General features: G+C 41.5%; 1 protein-coding gene across 1 annotated transcript; it reads right to left on the reverse strand.

Annotated features, from left to right (window-relative positions):
* Nucleotides 1–7,706: 7,706 nt before the first annotated feature.
* Nucleotides 7,707–9,153, reverse strand: SMIM30 (small integral membrane protein 30). Its single transcript, XM_066255238.1, has 3 exons — nucleotides 9,031–9,153; nucleotides 8,600–8,693; nucleotides 7,707–8,154 (listed from the first exon to the last, which is right to left on the reverse strand). The coding sequence occupies exon 3, from the start codon at nucleotides 8,107–8,109 to the stop codon at nucleotides 7,930–7,932; it is 180 nt and encodes a 59-aa protein (XP_066111335.1). The 5' UTR covers nucleotides 8,110–8,154; nucleotides 8,600–8,693; nucleotides 9,031–9,153; the 3' UTR covers nucleotides 7,707–7,929.
* Between the last annotated feature and the right edge of the window lie 7,919 nt (nucleotides 9,154–17,072).

Genomic DNA, 17,072 nt, shown 5'->3' on the forward strand with positions numbered 1-17,072 from the left:
ACTCCCAAAAAGGTGGTTTGAGGTGATAATCCTGTAGATTAACACCTGTTAGAAGGCATAGGCCAGTAAAGGTACTATAGCTAAGGGGCCCCCCTGCTGTGGTAGTCTCCCAGACTCTAACATGAACGTGGACTGTCTCTATGCGGCTCTGAGTTCCAACCAAAGACAGCCGAGAGGAGCATGCTGACTGGGACCCCTTAAGCTATACCCAGGCACGCCAAAAAGATTTGTGAGTAATAAATTGTCTGTGTTATTCTTGCAACTAACTTGTCTGTCAGTTGTGTCTTTCCTCTGGTGGCTGTTAGTGTTGGCACTGATAAGTAGAATCCTCATAGCTGCCTCAAGGGTAGTCTCAAAGAGGCTGTCAGCCCTGCTGATAAGCAGGAGTGTCCCACTGTTCGGGGAAGTTGAATCAGGGACGCCTGATTGATGTAGGGCTTGGGCTCTACTGGGACAGTTCCTATGCAGAGAATTCTCCTCCCTTCATTATGTGCTGCAGGTTATGTGGCTACATCACCTTTCCAACAGCCAAGGTTGTAAATGGCATTTGACGAGCCTCAGCAGAGCTTAGAAAACCTAAGAGGGCAAAGGTGCATGTGATGTGTAGCCTGTGAGATTTCCCAGACATGGCTCTTTCCTTCAGTTAGTGTATTTAGTATCACATCAGTTTTTTAAGAAGCCATCACTTGCGCTATGCTGAGACAAAATATGAACACAGCCCATTTTTAAAAATTTAATCTGCACTTTTGCATTCTTGATTGTTAGTCATACTCCCTAGCTGAGCTTATTGGGTGAAGAGAGGACTAAACAATACATTAGGTGGGTGAAGAGGGGAGGGCAGATGTGGGAGATCACAGGACAAAGTTCTGTGAGTGAAATACCTTGACCATTTACCTGATGTTTTATCTCTCCAGAAAATTTACTCTCTAAATATGAACTGAGACTTCTGCTTCCAGGAAGATGAAGTAGATATTCTTATTCCTATTCTTCCCAGTAAATACAGCTAAATGTCCTGACATTATGTATAAAACAAACATAAAAAGATTCTGAAAGGTGAAAAGAAGACAGACCATCTAGGACTTCAGGACCAAAGGAAAGACATGGTGATGAATTCTCTGGGTTTTCTTTTGGCCTCATAAATTTCTGACTAGGTACTGGAGAAGCTGGTGACCCAGAAATGTCGATGGGCTATGGGTCAGTGAAGACCACGGTAAGGAAGTCTGGACATCACTCTTACAATGGAGGACCTTGGAGAGCAGTAAGGAGGTGTCCCCTAGACTTCTAGCTCTATCTGGCAGTCATGAGGTAGCATCTTCCCTTCCCCTAAGAAAGTGGTATCAGAGAAGCCCTGATAAAATATAAAATTTAAATAACACCCAGAGCCTTTTTAATGTAATACTCAAAATGTCCAGATATTAATGAAGAAACAACTCATCTTATGAATATGCCAACAGAATGAGAAAAGACAATCAAAATGTCAATACTGACATGATACAGATGTGAGAATTATCTGACAAAATTTTGAAGTAGCCATTATAAAAGTGCTTTAACTAACAATTACAAGTATACTTGTAACAAATAAAAAAAGAAAGTCTCAAAAAATAAACAGGTTACAAACAAAGCCGAATGGAAAATTTAGCAGAATCAGTGAACTTGAGCACAGAACACTAGAAATTGTCCAATCTGAATAACAGAAAGCTAAAATAATAAATAAATAAATAGCGAGCGAGCCCTGGGGACCAGTGGGACTGTAACAACAACAACAAAAAAAACTAACAATTGGGCCACCGGAGTCCCAGAAGAAAAGGAGATGAATGGTGCTGAAAGAATATTTGAAAAAAATAATGACTGAAAATTACCTAAATTTGGCAAAAGACATAGACCTGAGCGAACTCCAAAGCAGATAAACTCAAAGATAAGACACATCACAGTTAACCTTGTGAAAATTAAGGACAGTGAAGTCTTGAAAAGAGCCAGAGAAAAGATGCAGTAAATGCGCTGACTTTTGGCATTAGAAGAATAGGCTGGTTACTAGCATTTCTTTCTGATTTTAACTATTTATTCTTTTTCTTTTCGCCTGTAACTGCTCCAACAGCAGATTTTATCATTCAGAGCAAATCAAAGAATTCTAGAATTGGAAATAATCCTCAAAAGAAGAAATTTGAAGAGCAGGGAGCAGAAATTTATAATTTGGGATTTCTGGATGGGCTTCAATTCTGTGAACTCCCTAAAATTAATCTAAAAATGCCAGCGTGTATGTGCACTTTTCTCAGAAAATGAGTATCTTTTGTCATATTCTCAATGGAGCTGGTGGTCCCACAAAGGTTAAGAGCCACTATAGGAGTTTCAGTTCTTTTCAGGCAAAACCACATCTGACTTAGATAAGAGGCTAAAAATAGAGAAGGTATTCCACAATGTATCCATCAAAATTTCTGAATGTCTCCTCAAAATTTTCTACATTTAAGAGTAAAATAGGAAAATAACAGTTTTCAAATTCCTTCTAATCACTTCTGGAAATATATGCTTATTAAAGAATGTTTGCCTCTGGTCCTATTTTGAACATTTTTTTTTGTATTTTTTGTATTTTTCTGAAGCTGGAAACGGGGAGGTAGTCAGACAGACTCCTGCATGCACTCGACTGGGATCCACCCGGCACACCCACCAGGGGGTGATGCTCTGCCCATCCGGGGCGTTGCTCTGTTGTGACCAGAGCCACTGTAGTGCCTGGGGCAGAGGCCAAGGAGCCATCCCCAGCGCCTTGGGCCATCTTTTGCTCCAATGGAGTCTTGGCTGCGGGAGGAGAAGAGAGAGACAGAGAGGAAGGAGAGGGGGAGGGGTGGAGAAGCAGATGGGCGCTTCTCCTGTGTGCCCTGGCCGGGAATCGAACCCGGGACCTCCGCACGCCAGGCCGACGCTCAGAACATTTTAAAATAGTATTTGTAGGTGACTAAAATGATTAATGCACTGTGATTTACAATGTACTTTAGGTTTGATTCCTCCCAGTGCCAATGGAAAAGTTCAGACATACAAGGAAAAAGCAGCAGCCTCTCTACCTACATCAGTACTAATGGGCCAACACAGGTGGATGGCCAGTAGCCACGGCTACCATCACAGCCACCTGGCCCATGCAGGTTCGCATTAGATTCGGACAGTCAGTAATGAAACAACAGAGCCAAAAACTGGTGGGCTGTTACCTTTAATCCTAGCTTGCACCTGGCGGGCAAGTAAAAACACACACTGGGCTCCAAAACCCACTCATTCAGTGCTCACAAATCTACTGACTTATCCGAGTTTCCTAGAATCAAAGGTTTCTAGCTCACTAGCCTTATTCATCTCTGTTCCCATCTCCTTCTCTCTGCACAAACTCTGCACAAACTGGCTTCTCCTTCAGCACTCTGCCATCATGGCTGCCTTTCCTCTCCTCCACGTGGCCTCTCTCTGCTTTCCTACAGCATGGGCTCCTCCTAGAATGTAATCCCTCTTCCCCCGGAACAATGTGATCTCTCTTCCTTTTAAAACCTTTTGACGCAAAAGCACTCTTTCAACACATATTAACATAATCACGCCCTTCCCAAGCAATCACCTGGGCAACCGGCTTCCACGTAGGCAGCGCCATCTTTAACAAAGTGAGCATAATATATTTTATCTGCCCAACAACAGGTGTTGGTCAAATGTGTTTGTAAATATGATATATAGGTTTGCTTGCTTATAGTTTGTATTCGGTGTGGGGGACAGGCTGTAAGCAGGCAGAGTCATTATACCCTAAGGCTTTGGGAGCCCTGAATGGAAAGGAAAGTGTTTTCCTACTGTGTGTATTTTTTGCCCGCTGGGTGCAAGCTAGGATTAAAGCTAATGGCCCACCAGTTCTTGGCTCCATTGTTTCATTGCCATCTTTCCGAATCAAATGCGAATTTGCATTGGCCAGGCAGCTGTGATGGTGGCCGTGGCTACTGGCTTTACAACAGGACAAATTGTCTCAGAAGCTGCATTCTTTTTTCTATCTTAAAAAAAACCTGGTATATAAAATTGTAAGGCCAGTGGCTGTGGCCATTCAGGTTCACATTGGATTGGGGCAAATGGTAAGAACTGTGGAGCCAGAGGATGGTGCGCTATTCCATTTATTAGAGTTTTTATTTTTTTTATTTATTTTTATTTTTTATTTTTTTGAAGCTGGAAACAGGGAGAGACAGTCAGACTCCCGCATGTGCCCGACCGGGATCCACCCGGCACGCCACCATGGGGTGACGCTCTGCCCACCAAGGGGTGATGCTCTGCCCATCCTGGGCGTTGCCATGTTGCAACCAGAGCCACTCTAGTGCCTGGGGCAGAGGCCACAGAGCCATCCCCAGCGCCCGGGCCATCTTTGCTCCAATGGAGCCTTGGCTGCGGGAGGGGAAGAGAGAGAGACAGAGAAGAAGGCGCGGCAGAGGGGTGGAGAAGCAAATGGGTGCTTCTCCATTTATTAGAGTTTGACAACACAGAAGAACAAGGAGCTAGGGCAGTGGTTCTTAACCTTTCTAAAGCCGTGACCCCGCAATACAGTTCCTCATGTTGTAGTGACCCCAAACCAAAAAATAATTTTGGTGGCTACTTCATAACTGTAATTTTGCTACAGTTATGATTCAGAATGTAAATACCTGATATGCATTATGTATTCTCATTGCCTCTCTGCCTCCTAGGCTTCTGTCCTCCGGCGCTTGCTGCACCTGCCCACTGATGACGTCAGCAAGTGCTGGACACACGTAATGCACTGCTATGAATGAGCAGCCATGCTGCTATGGACTGTGGAGTGTCCATAGGCCCCCACCCCCACCCCCCTGCTTCCCCTGCCCCTTAGGCCCTGGACGGATGATGCAATCACGTCTGCGCATGACTGCAGGCATTCAGTTTGGAACGCACATCCATAACGGTGTGCGTTCAAGCTGAATAGCGCTGCTGCAGACGGTAGCACGGCTTCTCAGCAGCTAAAGCCATTGGAAATATGTATTTTCCTATGGCTTTAGGCAACCCCTGTGTTTTGGTCGTTGGACCCCCGCCGGGGTCGCGACCCACAGGTTGAGAACCCCTGAGCTAGAGCAAACTGCTTCCCTCTTTCTTTGGGCTGACAGAAAACAGGTGGGGGGGAGGGGTGACCTCTTCTCTTGCAAACAGTAGCAAACAATGGCTCCTCCCAATAGCCGCAGGCAATCCACAATCTACAATCTGCAGCCCTGTGGGCAAGCACTCGCAGCTTTACATAGGCTATTCACACGTGGTGCTGTACGGTGCTCAGGCACCAATCAGGCAAAGTACAAGTGAGCAAGCATAACACACTTGTTTTCTCAACAAAAATTAAGTTATATAATTACACAATGTGTAACTGTCAATTCATCTGAACAAAAAATGTTAGAGCTTTCTCTGGTGAGAAAACAAAACAGCACAGATCCATTCAGTTTTTGTCTTTATAGCGTGGTTGTCCTTCAATCCTTGCACCCCCCATCAAATGCCTCATTAACCAGGTCAGCACACACCTGCAGAAATGCACCGTAAACAGAATATTAGGTTGCCACTGCCTGTTTTCTGACCAAAATTAAGGCTCCCAGTGTCACCTGGAGAACTAGAGATTAGATAATGCATTATTTTAGGAAAAAATTTGATTACCCACTTATAGTAAGACACTAAAGTAGTTTGATTTACACAGATTATTCTATGCTGGGAGTATCTACAGAATCAAAGGAATCACTGGAGGCCTGTTAGACACAGAATTCCAGGCTCCAACCAACAATCACTACAATACCACCAGGAGTGGGACCTTTGAATCTGAGTTGTATCAAGTACACTGGGTGGTTTGGGATTCAAGACAGGTTAGAACAGTCTTCTTAGAACTTTTTTTAAAAATTTTTATTTATTTATTCATTTTTAGAGAGGAGAGAGAGGGAGAGAGAGAGACAGAGAGGGAGAAAGAGGAGAGAGAGAGAGAGAGGGGGGAGGAGCTGGAAGCATCAACTCCCATATGTGCCTTGACCAGGCAAGCCCAAGGTTTCGAACCGGCGACCTCAGTATTTCCAGGTCGACACTTTATCCACTGTGCCACCACAGGTCAGGCAGTCTTCTTAGAACTTAAATGTGCACACCCATTATACTTGGCTCTGCAACAAATGCAGATTCTAATCCAATTGGTCTGGATGGGGTCTGAGATTCTGCACTTCTAATAGGACCTTGTGGGTCAAATAAGTTTGCAAATATGATATATGTTTGCTTGCTTATAATTTGCATTGGGTGTGGGGGACAGGCTGTAAGCAGGCAGGGACCTTATAACCTAAGGCTTAGTTTTAAGACTAAGCCTTTCCCACCCTTTTAATACTAAGATCTTCTTAACACTAAGCTTTTTCTCACCCCCTTGACTGTTGCATGATGTGGGGTGGTGCATTCTTATGAAGAATCCCATTTATGCCTCAGATAAGTGGCTTTGTATCAGAGATTTCCTTATTTTCTACACTATAAAATAAGGGAGACCAGGGGCTCTCTCTCTCTCTCGGTTCCTGCTATTAGCATGGCAGAGGACAAGCTGCCAAGATGGCGGAGTGCTGAAGGAGAAGCCAGTTTGTGCAGAGTTTGTGTAGAGAGAAGATAGGGAACAGAGGTGAATAAAGCTGGTGAGGTAGAAACCTTTGATTCTAGGAAACTCGGATAAGTCAGTGGCTTTGGAAGCCCTGAATGGAAAGGGAAGTGTTTTCCCACTGTGTGTATTTCTCACCCATAGGGTACAAGCTAGGATTAAAGGTAATAGCCCACCAGTTCTTGACTCCATTATTTCATTACCGTCATGGGCCAGGTGGCTGTGATGGTGACTGTGGCTACTGGCCATACAGACCCCAAGTGATATTGCTGGTTGGAGAACACTTTAAGGAGCAAAGTCAGAGAGGGTGTCTCATCAGGCTGGTGTGTAAATCAGTATAGGTCACTACGTTTTCCTTCTGTACCTGTGGATTCTCTAGGGTGTCTCATCAGGCTGGTGTGTAAATCAGTATAGGTCACTACGTTTTCCTTCTGTACCTGTGGATTCTCTATCAAGTACAACTTTTTCCTTGATTATGCCCATTTCTCATTTTACACTGATTGTATCTCTATAAGCTAGTGTGATCAATTAAGATAAGGCATTCTGCCCTTCTCACTTAGCTTATATAAAAGTCCACACAAAGAAAAATATAGTTTAAAATAAAACAAAAATAGACACCAAAAATTATTTTATAACATAATGGGTGTATATTTAATACAGTATTTCTCAACATGGAGTTGTTACTCAGTTAATATAAAAGTTTTTTTTTTAACATTAAATCTCCTCTCTATTTCAATGTCAATACAAAGTATTTTTTTACACTGTCTTTTCTCCATTTCAATGTTACATACAGTGAATATATTTTTTAACCATTTTCCCCCCAAAGGAATAAAAGTTTTAAGTTTTGACTGACTATATTTGATATCTATTATCTAAGTACAATATTTAACTTGGAATATAACAAAACAAAAGTATAATAAAAATATAGGGAAAAGACCCCTCAACAATGCAGGAGGCAGTGACTACAAATGAAGAGCGGCAAATTCCTATGATTCTGGGCAAGGGTTTCTTTTTTCCAATTTCATGTGCTTTGAGAATTCTGAGACTATTAAATATTACTTATGCAATTTCAGCCATCTTACTTCTCTGACCCTTTTTCCAATTAGCAAATACAAATTACAGACTGTAGTTTTCAATGTATTATTTGTTGTAAAAAAACATTCTTTTTTCCACTTCACATATATCAATTTATTCCCATTTATAGGGAAACTAAGAATGTAAAATTTCCCTATTTATTGTTTCCTGGGAATTTCCAGACACCAAAGCTCAGATTTTAACCTCAATAGCTCACATGTTTTCAGGGCAAGGTTTGATTCAGGAGGCCCTTCAAGTCACACCTCTCCATTTCTCTTTCGTGCATATACTCCCAAACAAGCACAAATGCCTGTAATGCAAAGAACCACACCTAAAAAGAGCGCGATTGCATCTCCAGCTTCTACTGCTTCAACAACAGGCAGTCCCGAAAGCAGTGAAATGAGGGCTAAGAACAACTGTGCTGAAACTGAGGTCATGATGCTGGGCCTTTGAGATGGCTGGATCTTGAGTGCTGAAGGTTTCTAGAAATTAAACATGAAACAAAAAGGAGCCATTAAAATTCTTATCTTTTCAAATGACCGTATGAATATATGACAGTCTACACAACCTTATAAATTTAAATTTCACACGCATCTCATTTTACCATGGAAAAGAAATGAGGGAAGTAAAAGGTACTTAAAGATGGTCAACTGAAGCTAATATCCCTGTCTCATAACTGACTGACTCCAGAGATTTTTCCACACTCTATAATGCCAACACCGTGTGAATCAACCAAACAAACTGAACAGCAGAGCAGAACATAATTAAGAACAGTAAATGCACAAGACACTGTCTTGGAAACTTAAAATATCCTAGTGAGTAACAATTACATTTTCTTAGGGTCTCTCCTATCCGAGAAATGCAGGTAAATCTGGTTAAAGTCACACAATATAAAACTCTATGAAGTTGTACATTAGTAAGACTTACCAAAGAAACGACATATGTATAATTCTATCTAACTTGAAACACTCCCTTCCTGGAGCTCGGAATACTGAGGCTAAGAGGTTCCACGTGACAGCGCCTATTATCAGAAGAGGGTGCGAAGATAGAAAAATTACTCATTATCATTACCATTATTAAGAGGGCAGCTACAGTCCGTGCAGAGCAAGGAGGGGGTACGGAAGGAGGAGGTATGAGTAATAACTAGAGAAAACAGTTCAAGCAAGGGGACTAGCCTTAAAGTTGGTCAATTCACCCATACAGGAAAAACCAAAAATATATCGAAGCAAGAGACAAGTTCGTTCTAGGCCTTAATATTAAGATTTTAAGGAATCCCTGCTTCGGCCTGGCAGGGTGCAAATTAGCCCCCTGTTTTACAAATACACTGGGTTAAGCTAACCTCTGGAGAGAGTTCTTACCTCCCAGGAAGCAGCCATTACAGGAATGGAGATTTAGGCGGTGTCCCTGAACTACATTCCCCACAATCCCCGCTGCCCGCTCCCAGGACACACCGCGCGCCCCCGGCCGAGTGGCTGCGGGCTGACGGCGACAGCCACTGCAGCTGGAACGAGCAGCCACTTCACGGGTTTTGTCACACATCCGAGTGTTTTACTCGTAAAGAGGTTTATGTATTGGTACGAAAGCTGCCTGAACTAAGAACAAAAAAATGACAGCAGCTGTTTTATACCCTGCGCAAACGAGACCTGATGGCGTTTAGTCCCGCTGCGGTGAAGAAGGAGCAGGAGGAGACGGCAGGCGGGCCCGTGTGGGCGCTGGGCGCTGGGCGTGGGCGGCGCTGGCTCGCGTGCAGGCTTGTTCGGCCACGTGTCAGCGTGGTTGCTCACCCCTCTGCTTAACGTGGAGGGGACACGTTTAGTGAGTGGGAGGCGTTACAGCTCTGTGCAGGGGGAAAGCAGAGTATAGGGAAAGGGAGTTTAAGCACTAAGAGCATTTATATGACTCAGGTTCCAGAACAATACTATGTAGTTCGAGTGGTCCACTTTACTGATTGCTTCTCAGTCATGTTTTTGATAGCCACTCAAAAAATATCCCCAAATATTTATGAGAAGATACTAAGAATGAACTATTTGGATGTATGGGTTATGACTTTTTCAGCCGGCCGCGGCTGTGTGATCCAACAGCGCGGTGACCTCTTCCGCTGACGCGGTTGAAAACTTGGTTGTAACCCTTTCTGAATATCGTGAAGTCAAGTATCTGTGAAGCCCTTACAGTAGCGTCTTTTCTACTCTCATTTACTTACTCCACAAGTTATTTGACACCCTCAGATTGCAAGTTATTAATGATGCGGGGCGGGTGAAGTCACCTGCCCTATCTGAACATCTCAATCTGTCAAACATCCTCTCAGATACAGCCCCCAAATAGACGGCAATCTTGTATTGTTGGTTACTTTTTTTTTTTTTTTTTTTTACACATTATTAATCTCTCTACATGACAGCAAAACTTTATATTCCTACCTCAGCACACACGCAGCAAGTGCTCAGTAATGTTGGGCAATAATGACTTGGTTAATAAATGTGGCAACAAGATTTTATGAGAGCTAAGACACAAACCAAGGTGTCTTGCAAATTGAAAGTCTAAGGATAGCTACACAATAATATTGTTACTGAAATTAAGAGGTTCACTGTTCAGGATGCTCTAGGCAAGATTGAGACATGGTTGGCAAGCTAGTTTTATTTACAATAAGTAAAGGAGAAAAGGGATTCACATCCAAATCTCTACCATTGCTTATATACATTATTTGTTTAATCACATGTTGACTTCTCTTTTGTAGTTGATTACATTTATGAATTGAGTTCCTGCCAGGCTCATCCTGTTTTCTGCTACATCTGCAAAATAGTTTTATACCTTTTTAATCAATTATATTTGAAATAGGAATGATTTTGTATGAGTTCCAAAATATTCTTTTATATTCTACTGTGAACATTTCAAGGATTTAATTTTTCCATATATGTTTATTTCAGTTAGCTCAAGGCAGCAGAGATTACTTTGGAGTTAATATTATTACATATTATTGCAAACTTGTTTCTAGGTGTGTTAACACTGAAGATAATGATTTGGTTTAAGTTTGAAGATGATGTAAATGGTAATATGATTTTTTTACATTATTATAGTAGAAGATTAATTAATGACCTGGCCAGTCAGAGAAAAGAGTGGCAGAAGTTTGTACAGGAATGTGTGGGCCTCCATAGCTTTAAAATGAAATTGGCCTAATTTCTCCTAACCATCCATCCCAGACAGTTTGATAAAGGTGTTGCTATACATTTGTGTGCTTTATTTTAGTCTTCGTTTCTCACCTAGCATGGTATCCTAGTTCTAACGTTTTGTCTTCTTACTACTCTAATTGGTGATTAAAAAAATATCAGATCATTTATTCCTGTACTTAACACTCTCCAGTTCCATCACATTAAACAGAAGTCCAAGCTCCTTATCAAGGCCACGAAGCCCTAAACATTCTGTCCTCTGCCTGCCTCTCAGATGTTAACCCACTACTCAACCATGCTCATTCCATTCCAACCACACTTTATTGCTGTTTCTTTTTTTTCTATAAATAAATTTTTATTTTAATGGGGTGACATCAATAAATCAGGGTACATACATTCAAAGAAAACATTTCCAGGTTATCTTGTCATTTAGTTCTGTTGCATACCCATCACCCGAAGAGAGATCCTTCTCCGCCACCCTCCATCCAGTTCTCTCTGTACCCCTCCCCCTCCCCCTCTCCCTCCTTCCCTCCCCCCACCCCCGTAACCACCACACTCCTGTCCATGCCTCTTAGTCTCGCTTTTATGTCCCACCAATGTATGGAATCCTGCAGTTCCTGTTTTTTTCTGATTTGCTTATTTCACCCCGCACAATGCTACCAAGACTCCACCATTCCGCTGTAAGTGATCCGATGTCATCATTTCTCCTAGCTGAATAGTATACTATGGTGTATATGTGCCCCATCTTCTTCATCCAGTCCTCTATTTTTTTTTACAGTGATTAAAAGCCTTTAAGCAAACTCTTGGCCAATACAGCAAGAATCCATAAAAGAGTAGTGTCCTTAACATGTTCACCAAGTCCAAGTTGGCCCCATCACCATGCCAAACCCCTGAAAAATGCAACCCAACCACAGTTCAGTCTGTTAGGAGCTGTCACAGGGAGCAGGAGTCCAGGAAAGTTCCCCACAGGAAAAGTCCGCATGGCACTGGAATTGTGGTCACCATTCTATACTTTGCAGCTCATGTCCAAGTCCCAGTGACTGCTGCTTCTAGCTGGCAATGATTCAGGTAGACTGGAAAAAGCCATTTGCAGCATGCGTGGATATGGAGCTTCCGTTCTCCTCTGCCTGGAGAGTTGAGACCAGGTTGCTTTTCCCTGGAGCTCTGTGACTGTGGCATGGTAAAGAGAACCTTGGGATACACTAAGCTGGGTGGCAAAGGTAAATTCATAATACAAGTTGGCAAAAGGAGGAAAGAGAGCTCTAAATTAGGAGTAGGTCCTAGCCTGAAATATGAGTGGGGCATTGAGGTAGGACGGATAAAGGAAACACCATATATTAAGCAAAGCAGCAGAAAATAGGACTATCAACACCCACAACAGAGATCTTTGAGGGAAGAATAAAAAACCTGACTATTCAGGCAAAACATAGTTAAGTGGCCCTTGTGCAAATGAGATCAGTTTACCTGCTTCTCGGAAGAAACACCCAGGCTCGTCCACAGTGTCGTAGATGGGGCTGACGGCCCTGGGCACCTTCAGCCCCCAGTGGCAAACCCCAGCTTTCTGGGCAAGGTTAGGTCATAGGTGGCTGGAGCAGGGCTGGAAGAGACTGAACCCTCCCTTAGAGGAGCGAGGGGGAAGCCCACCTTCCAGTGTCCCTGTTTCCTCAAAGCAGAGGCGTGTAAGCCTGGCAGGCTTTAGCTCAATGACCTTCCTTTCCACTAGTGAAGCAGGACCCAGATGGCATCCTATGAGACCCCTTTGGGGCGTTGGAGCCTTTAAGGGTGTATCCTAAAAGCTGGTAGTTCCCCTGATCTCTATTGGGATTTTTCTGTCTCTAGGTATCTTAAAAGCCATTCTCAGAAGATCTCTCTGAGGAGTTTGAGGATCCCCATCCGCTCATATAAATCTTTTCTATACATTTGGAGCCATTTGGAAAAAGACAAAACAGTGTTATTAGCTAGATCCAATAAAGAAGGTAGTAGTTTGCAGGTGAAAAAGATTTGGTGTCTCCTGTTCATCAGCATTCAGAAGAAATGTAAATTTTTTTTTTAAGTAAAAAGTATGATATGGTAGACCTGTCGGAGTCATTGGCCTGGTGTACAGGATTCCAGGGTTCGATTCCTGGCCAGAGCATACAGGAGAAGCGCCCATCTACCTCTCCACCCCTCCCCCTCTCCTTCCTCTTTGTCTCTCTCCTCCCGCCCGCAGCCAAGGCTCCACCGGAGCAAAGCCACCCCGGGCACTAAGGATGGCCCCATGGCCTCCGCCCCAGTCGCTAGAATGGCTCTGGTTGTAACAGGGCAACACCCCAGATGGGCAGAGCATTCCCCCCTGGTAGGCATGCCAGGTGGATCGCAGTCAGAAGCATGCAGGAGTCTGTCTGACTGCCTCCCCATCTCCATCCTCAGAAAAATACAAAAAATAAATAAATAAAAGAAAAAATACTACAAAAAAAGGGGGGGGGCATTCCCTTGTGCTAAAGCTCCAGGGAGCATGGAGTGAGCTCGAGTATGTCCCACGAAACATGGAGCTCTATGTTGACATACAAGTCCCCGAAGAAGGAGGAACTGCTGAAACAGTTTATCAGCATTTGTCCCTAAAACAGCAGTTGGGAACACCATACGTAAATATTTGCTGTCTGTCCACAGATTAAGGGGGGAACATGGCAAATGCTGAAAAGCCATGATCTTTGTGCCCCTCCCCTCCCCTCCCCCAACCCCCTCCCTCTCCTCCCCCCACCCTGTAACCCCAACACTGTTGTTCATGTCTCTGAGTCTCATCTTTATGTCCCACCTATGTATGGAATCATTTAGTTCTTAGTTTTTTCTGATTTACTTCTTTCACTCAGTATAATGTTATCAAGGCCCATCCATGTTGTTGTAAAAGATCCTATGTCATCATTTCTTATGGCTGAGTAGTATTCCATAGTATATATATACCAAAGCTTTTTAATCCACTCGTCCTCTGATGGACACTTGGGCTGTTTCCAAATCTTTGCTATTGTGAACAATTCTGCCATAAACATGGGGGTGTATTTCTTCTTTTCAAACAGTGCTATGGTGTTCTTGGGGTATATTCCTAACAGTGGTATAACTGGGTCAAAAGGCAGTTCGATTTTTAATTTCTTGAGGAATCTCCATACTGTTTTCCACAGTGGCTGCATCAGTCTGCATTCCCACAAGCAGTGCAGGAGGGTTCCCTTTTCTCCACATCCTTGCCAGCACTTATTCTGTGTTGTTTTATTGATGAGCACCATTCTGACTGGTGTGAGGTGATATTTCATTGTGGTTTTAATTTGCATTTCTCTAATCATTAGTGATGTTGAACATTTTTTTATATGCCTGTTGGCCATCTGTGTGTCCTCTTTGGAGAAGTGTCTATTCATTTCTTTTGCCCATTTTTGGATTGGATTGTTTGTCTTCCTGGTATTAAGTTTTACAAGTTCTTTATAAATTTTGGTTATTAACCCCTTATCAGACGTATTGTCAAATATATTCTCCCATTGTGTAGTTTGTCTTTTTATTCTGTTCTTATTGTCTTTAGCTGTGCAGAAGCTTTTTAGTTTGATAAAGTCCCATTTGTTTATCCTGTCTTTTATTTCACTTGCCTGTGGAGACAAATCAGCAAATATATTGCTGCGAGAGATGTCAGAGAGCTTACTGCCTATGTTTTCTTCTAAGATGCTTATGGTTTCACGGCCTACATTCAAGTCTTTTATCCATTTTGAGTTTATTTTTGTGAGTGGTGTAAGTTGGTGATCTAGTTTCATTTTTTTGCAGGTAGCTGTCCAGTTTTCCCAACACCATTTGTTGAAGAGGCTATCTTTACTCCATTGCATTGTCTTACCTCCTTTGTCAAATATCAGTTGTCCATAGAGCTGTGGGTTTATTTCTGGGTTCTCTGTTCTGTTCCATTGATCTATGTGCCTGTTCTTATGCCAGTACCATGCTGTTTTGAGTACAATGGCCTTATAATATAACTTGATATCTGGAAGTGTGATACCTCCCGCTTTTTTCTTCCTTTTCAAGATTGCTGAGGCTATTCGTGTTCTCTTTTGGTTCCATATAAATTTTTGGAATATGTGTTCTATGTCTTTAAAGTAAGTCATTTGTATTTTAATCGGTATTGCATTGAATTTATAAATTGCTTTGGGTAATATAGACATTTTAATGATGTTTATTCTTCCTAACCATGAGCATGGTATATGCCTCCACTTATTTGTATCTTCCCTGATTTCTTTTATCAATGTTTTATAATTTTCCGAGTACAAGTCTTTAATCTCCTTGGTTAGATTTATTCCTAGGTACTTTATTTTTTTGGTTGCAATGATAAAGGGGATTGATTCCTTGATATCTCTTTCTGACAGTTCATTATTAGTGTATAAAAATGCCTCTGATTTCTGAGTATTGATTTTATATCCTGCACCTTGCCAAATTCATTTATCAGGTCTAGTAGTTTTTTGACTGAGACTTTAGCGTTTTCTATATACAATATCATGTCATCTGCAAATAATGATAGTTTTACTTCTTCTTTTCCAATTTGGATGCTTTTTATTTCTTTTTCTTGTCTGATTGCTGTGGCTAGGACTTCCAGAACTATGTTGAATAAGAGTGGTGAAAGGGGGCACCCCTACCTTGTTCCTGATCTTAAGGGGATTGCTTTTAATTTTTGCCCATTGAGTATGATGTTGGCTGTGGGTTTGTCATAGATGGCCTTTAACATGTTGAGGTATGTTCCCTGTATTCCCACTTTGCTGAGAGTTTTGATCATGAATGGGTGCTGGACTTTATAAATGCTTTTTCTGCATGTATTGAAATTATCATGTGGTTTTTCTCCTTTCTTTTGTTTATGTGATGAATCATATTGATTGATTTGTGAATATTGTACCAGCCTTGCCTCCCCAGAATAAATCCCACTTGATCATGGTGTATGATTTTTTCCATATATTGCTGGATCCAGTTTGCTAATATTTTGTTGAGGATTTTTGCATCTAAGTTCATCGGGGATATTGGCCTATAATTTTCTTTTTTTGTGTTGTCTTTGCCTGGTTTTGGAATCAGAATTATGCTCACCTCATAAAAAGAGTTTGGAAGTCTTCCTTCCTCTAGAATTTTTTGAAATAGCTTGAGAAGGGTAGGAGTTAGTTCTTCTTTGAATATTTGGTAGAATTCATTTGTGAAGCCATCAGGCCCAGGACTTTTCTTTTTAGGGAGTTTTTTGATAGCTGTTTCAATCTCATTTGTTGTAATTGGTCTGTTTAGGTTTTCTGATTCTTCCAGATTGATTTTTGGAAGATTATATGATTCAAGGAATTTGTCCATTTCATCTAGGTTGTCTAGTTTTTTGGTGTACAGTTCTTCATAGTATTTTCTTACAATATTTTGTATTTCTGTTGTGTCAGTTGTTATTTCTCCACTCTCATTTCTAATTTTATATATTTGAGTCCTCTCTCTTTTTTTCTTGGTGAGTCTCATTAAAGGTTTATTGATCTTGTTTACCTTTTCAAAGAACCAGCTCCTGGTTTCATTGATCCTCTGTATTGTTTCTTTAGCCTCTATGTCATTTATTTCTGCTCTGATCTTTATTATTTCCTTCCTTCTATTAGCTCTGGGCTTTACTTGCTGTTCTTTTTCTAGTTCTTTTAGATGCAGGGTTAAGTTGTTTATTTGAGCTTTTTTCTAGGTCTTTGAGGTATGCCTGTAATGCTATAAACTTCCCTCTCAGGACTGCTTTTGCTGTGTCCCATAAATTTTGAGTTGATGTATGCTCATTATCATTTGTTTCTAGGAATTTTTTTAATTTCTTCTTTGATCTTAATGTTAACCCATTCATTGTTTAATAATGTGCTATTTAGTTTCCAAGTGTTTGAATGTTTTTCAATTTTTCTATTGTGGTTTATTTCTAGTTTAATGCCATTGTGATCAGAGAAAGTGCTCGATATGATTTCAATCTTCTTAAATTTGTTGAGACCACTTTTGTGCCCTAACATCTGGTCTATTCTAGAGAATGTACCATGAGCGCTTAAAAAGAATGTATATTCTGCTGTTTTAGGGTGAAAGGTTCTGAAGATATCTATTAAATCGAGTTGATCTAATATGTCCTTTAAGTCTGCTGTTTCTTTGTTAATTTTCTTTCTTGAGGATCTATCTAATGATGTTAATGGGTTATTGAAATCCCCTACTATTATAGTATTGCTGTTGATCTCGCCCTTTAAGTCCATCAAAGTCTGCTTATATAT

Source organism: Saccopteryx bilineata, chromosome 2 (genome assembly GCF_036850765.1).
Source record: "Saccopteryx bilineata isolate mSacBil1 chromosome 2, mSacBil1_pri_phased_curated, whole genome shotgun sequence".
Lineage (NCBI taxonomy): Eukaryota > Metazoa > Chordata > Mammalia > Chiroptera > Emballonuridae > Saccopteryx > Saccopteryx bilineata.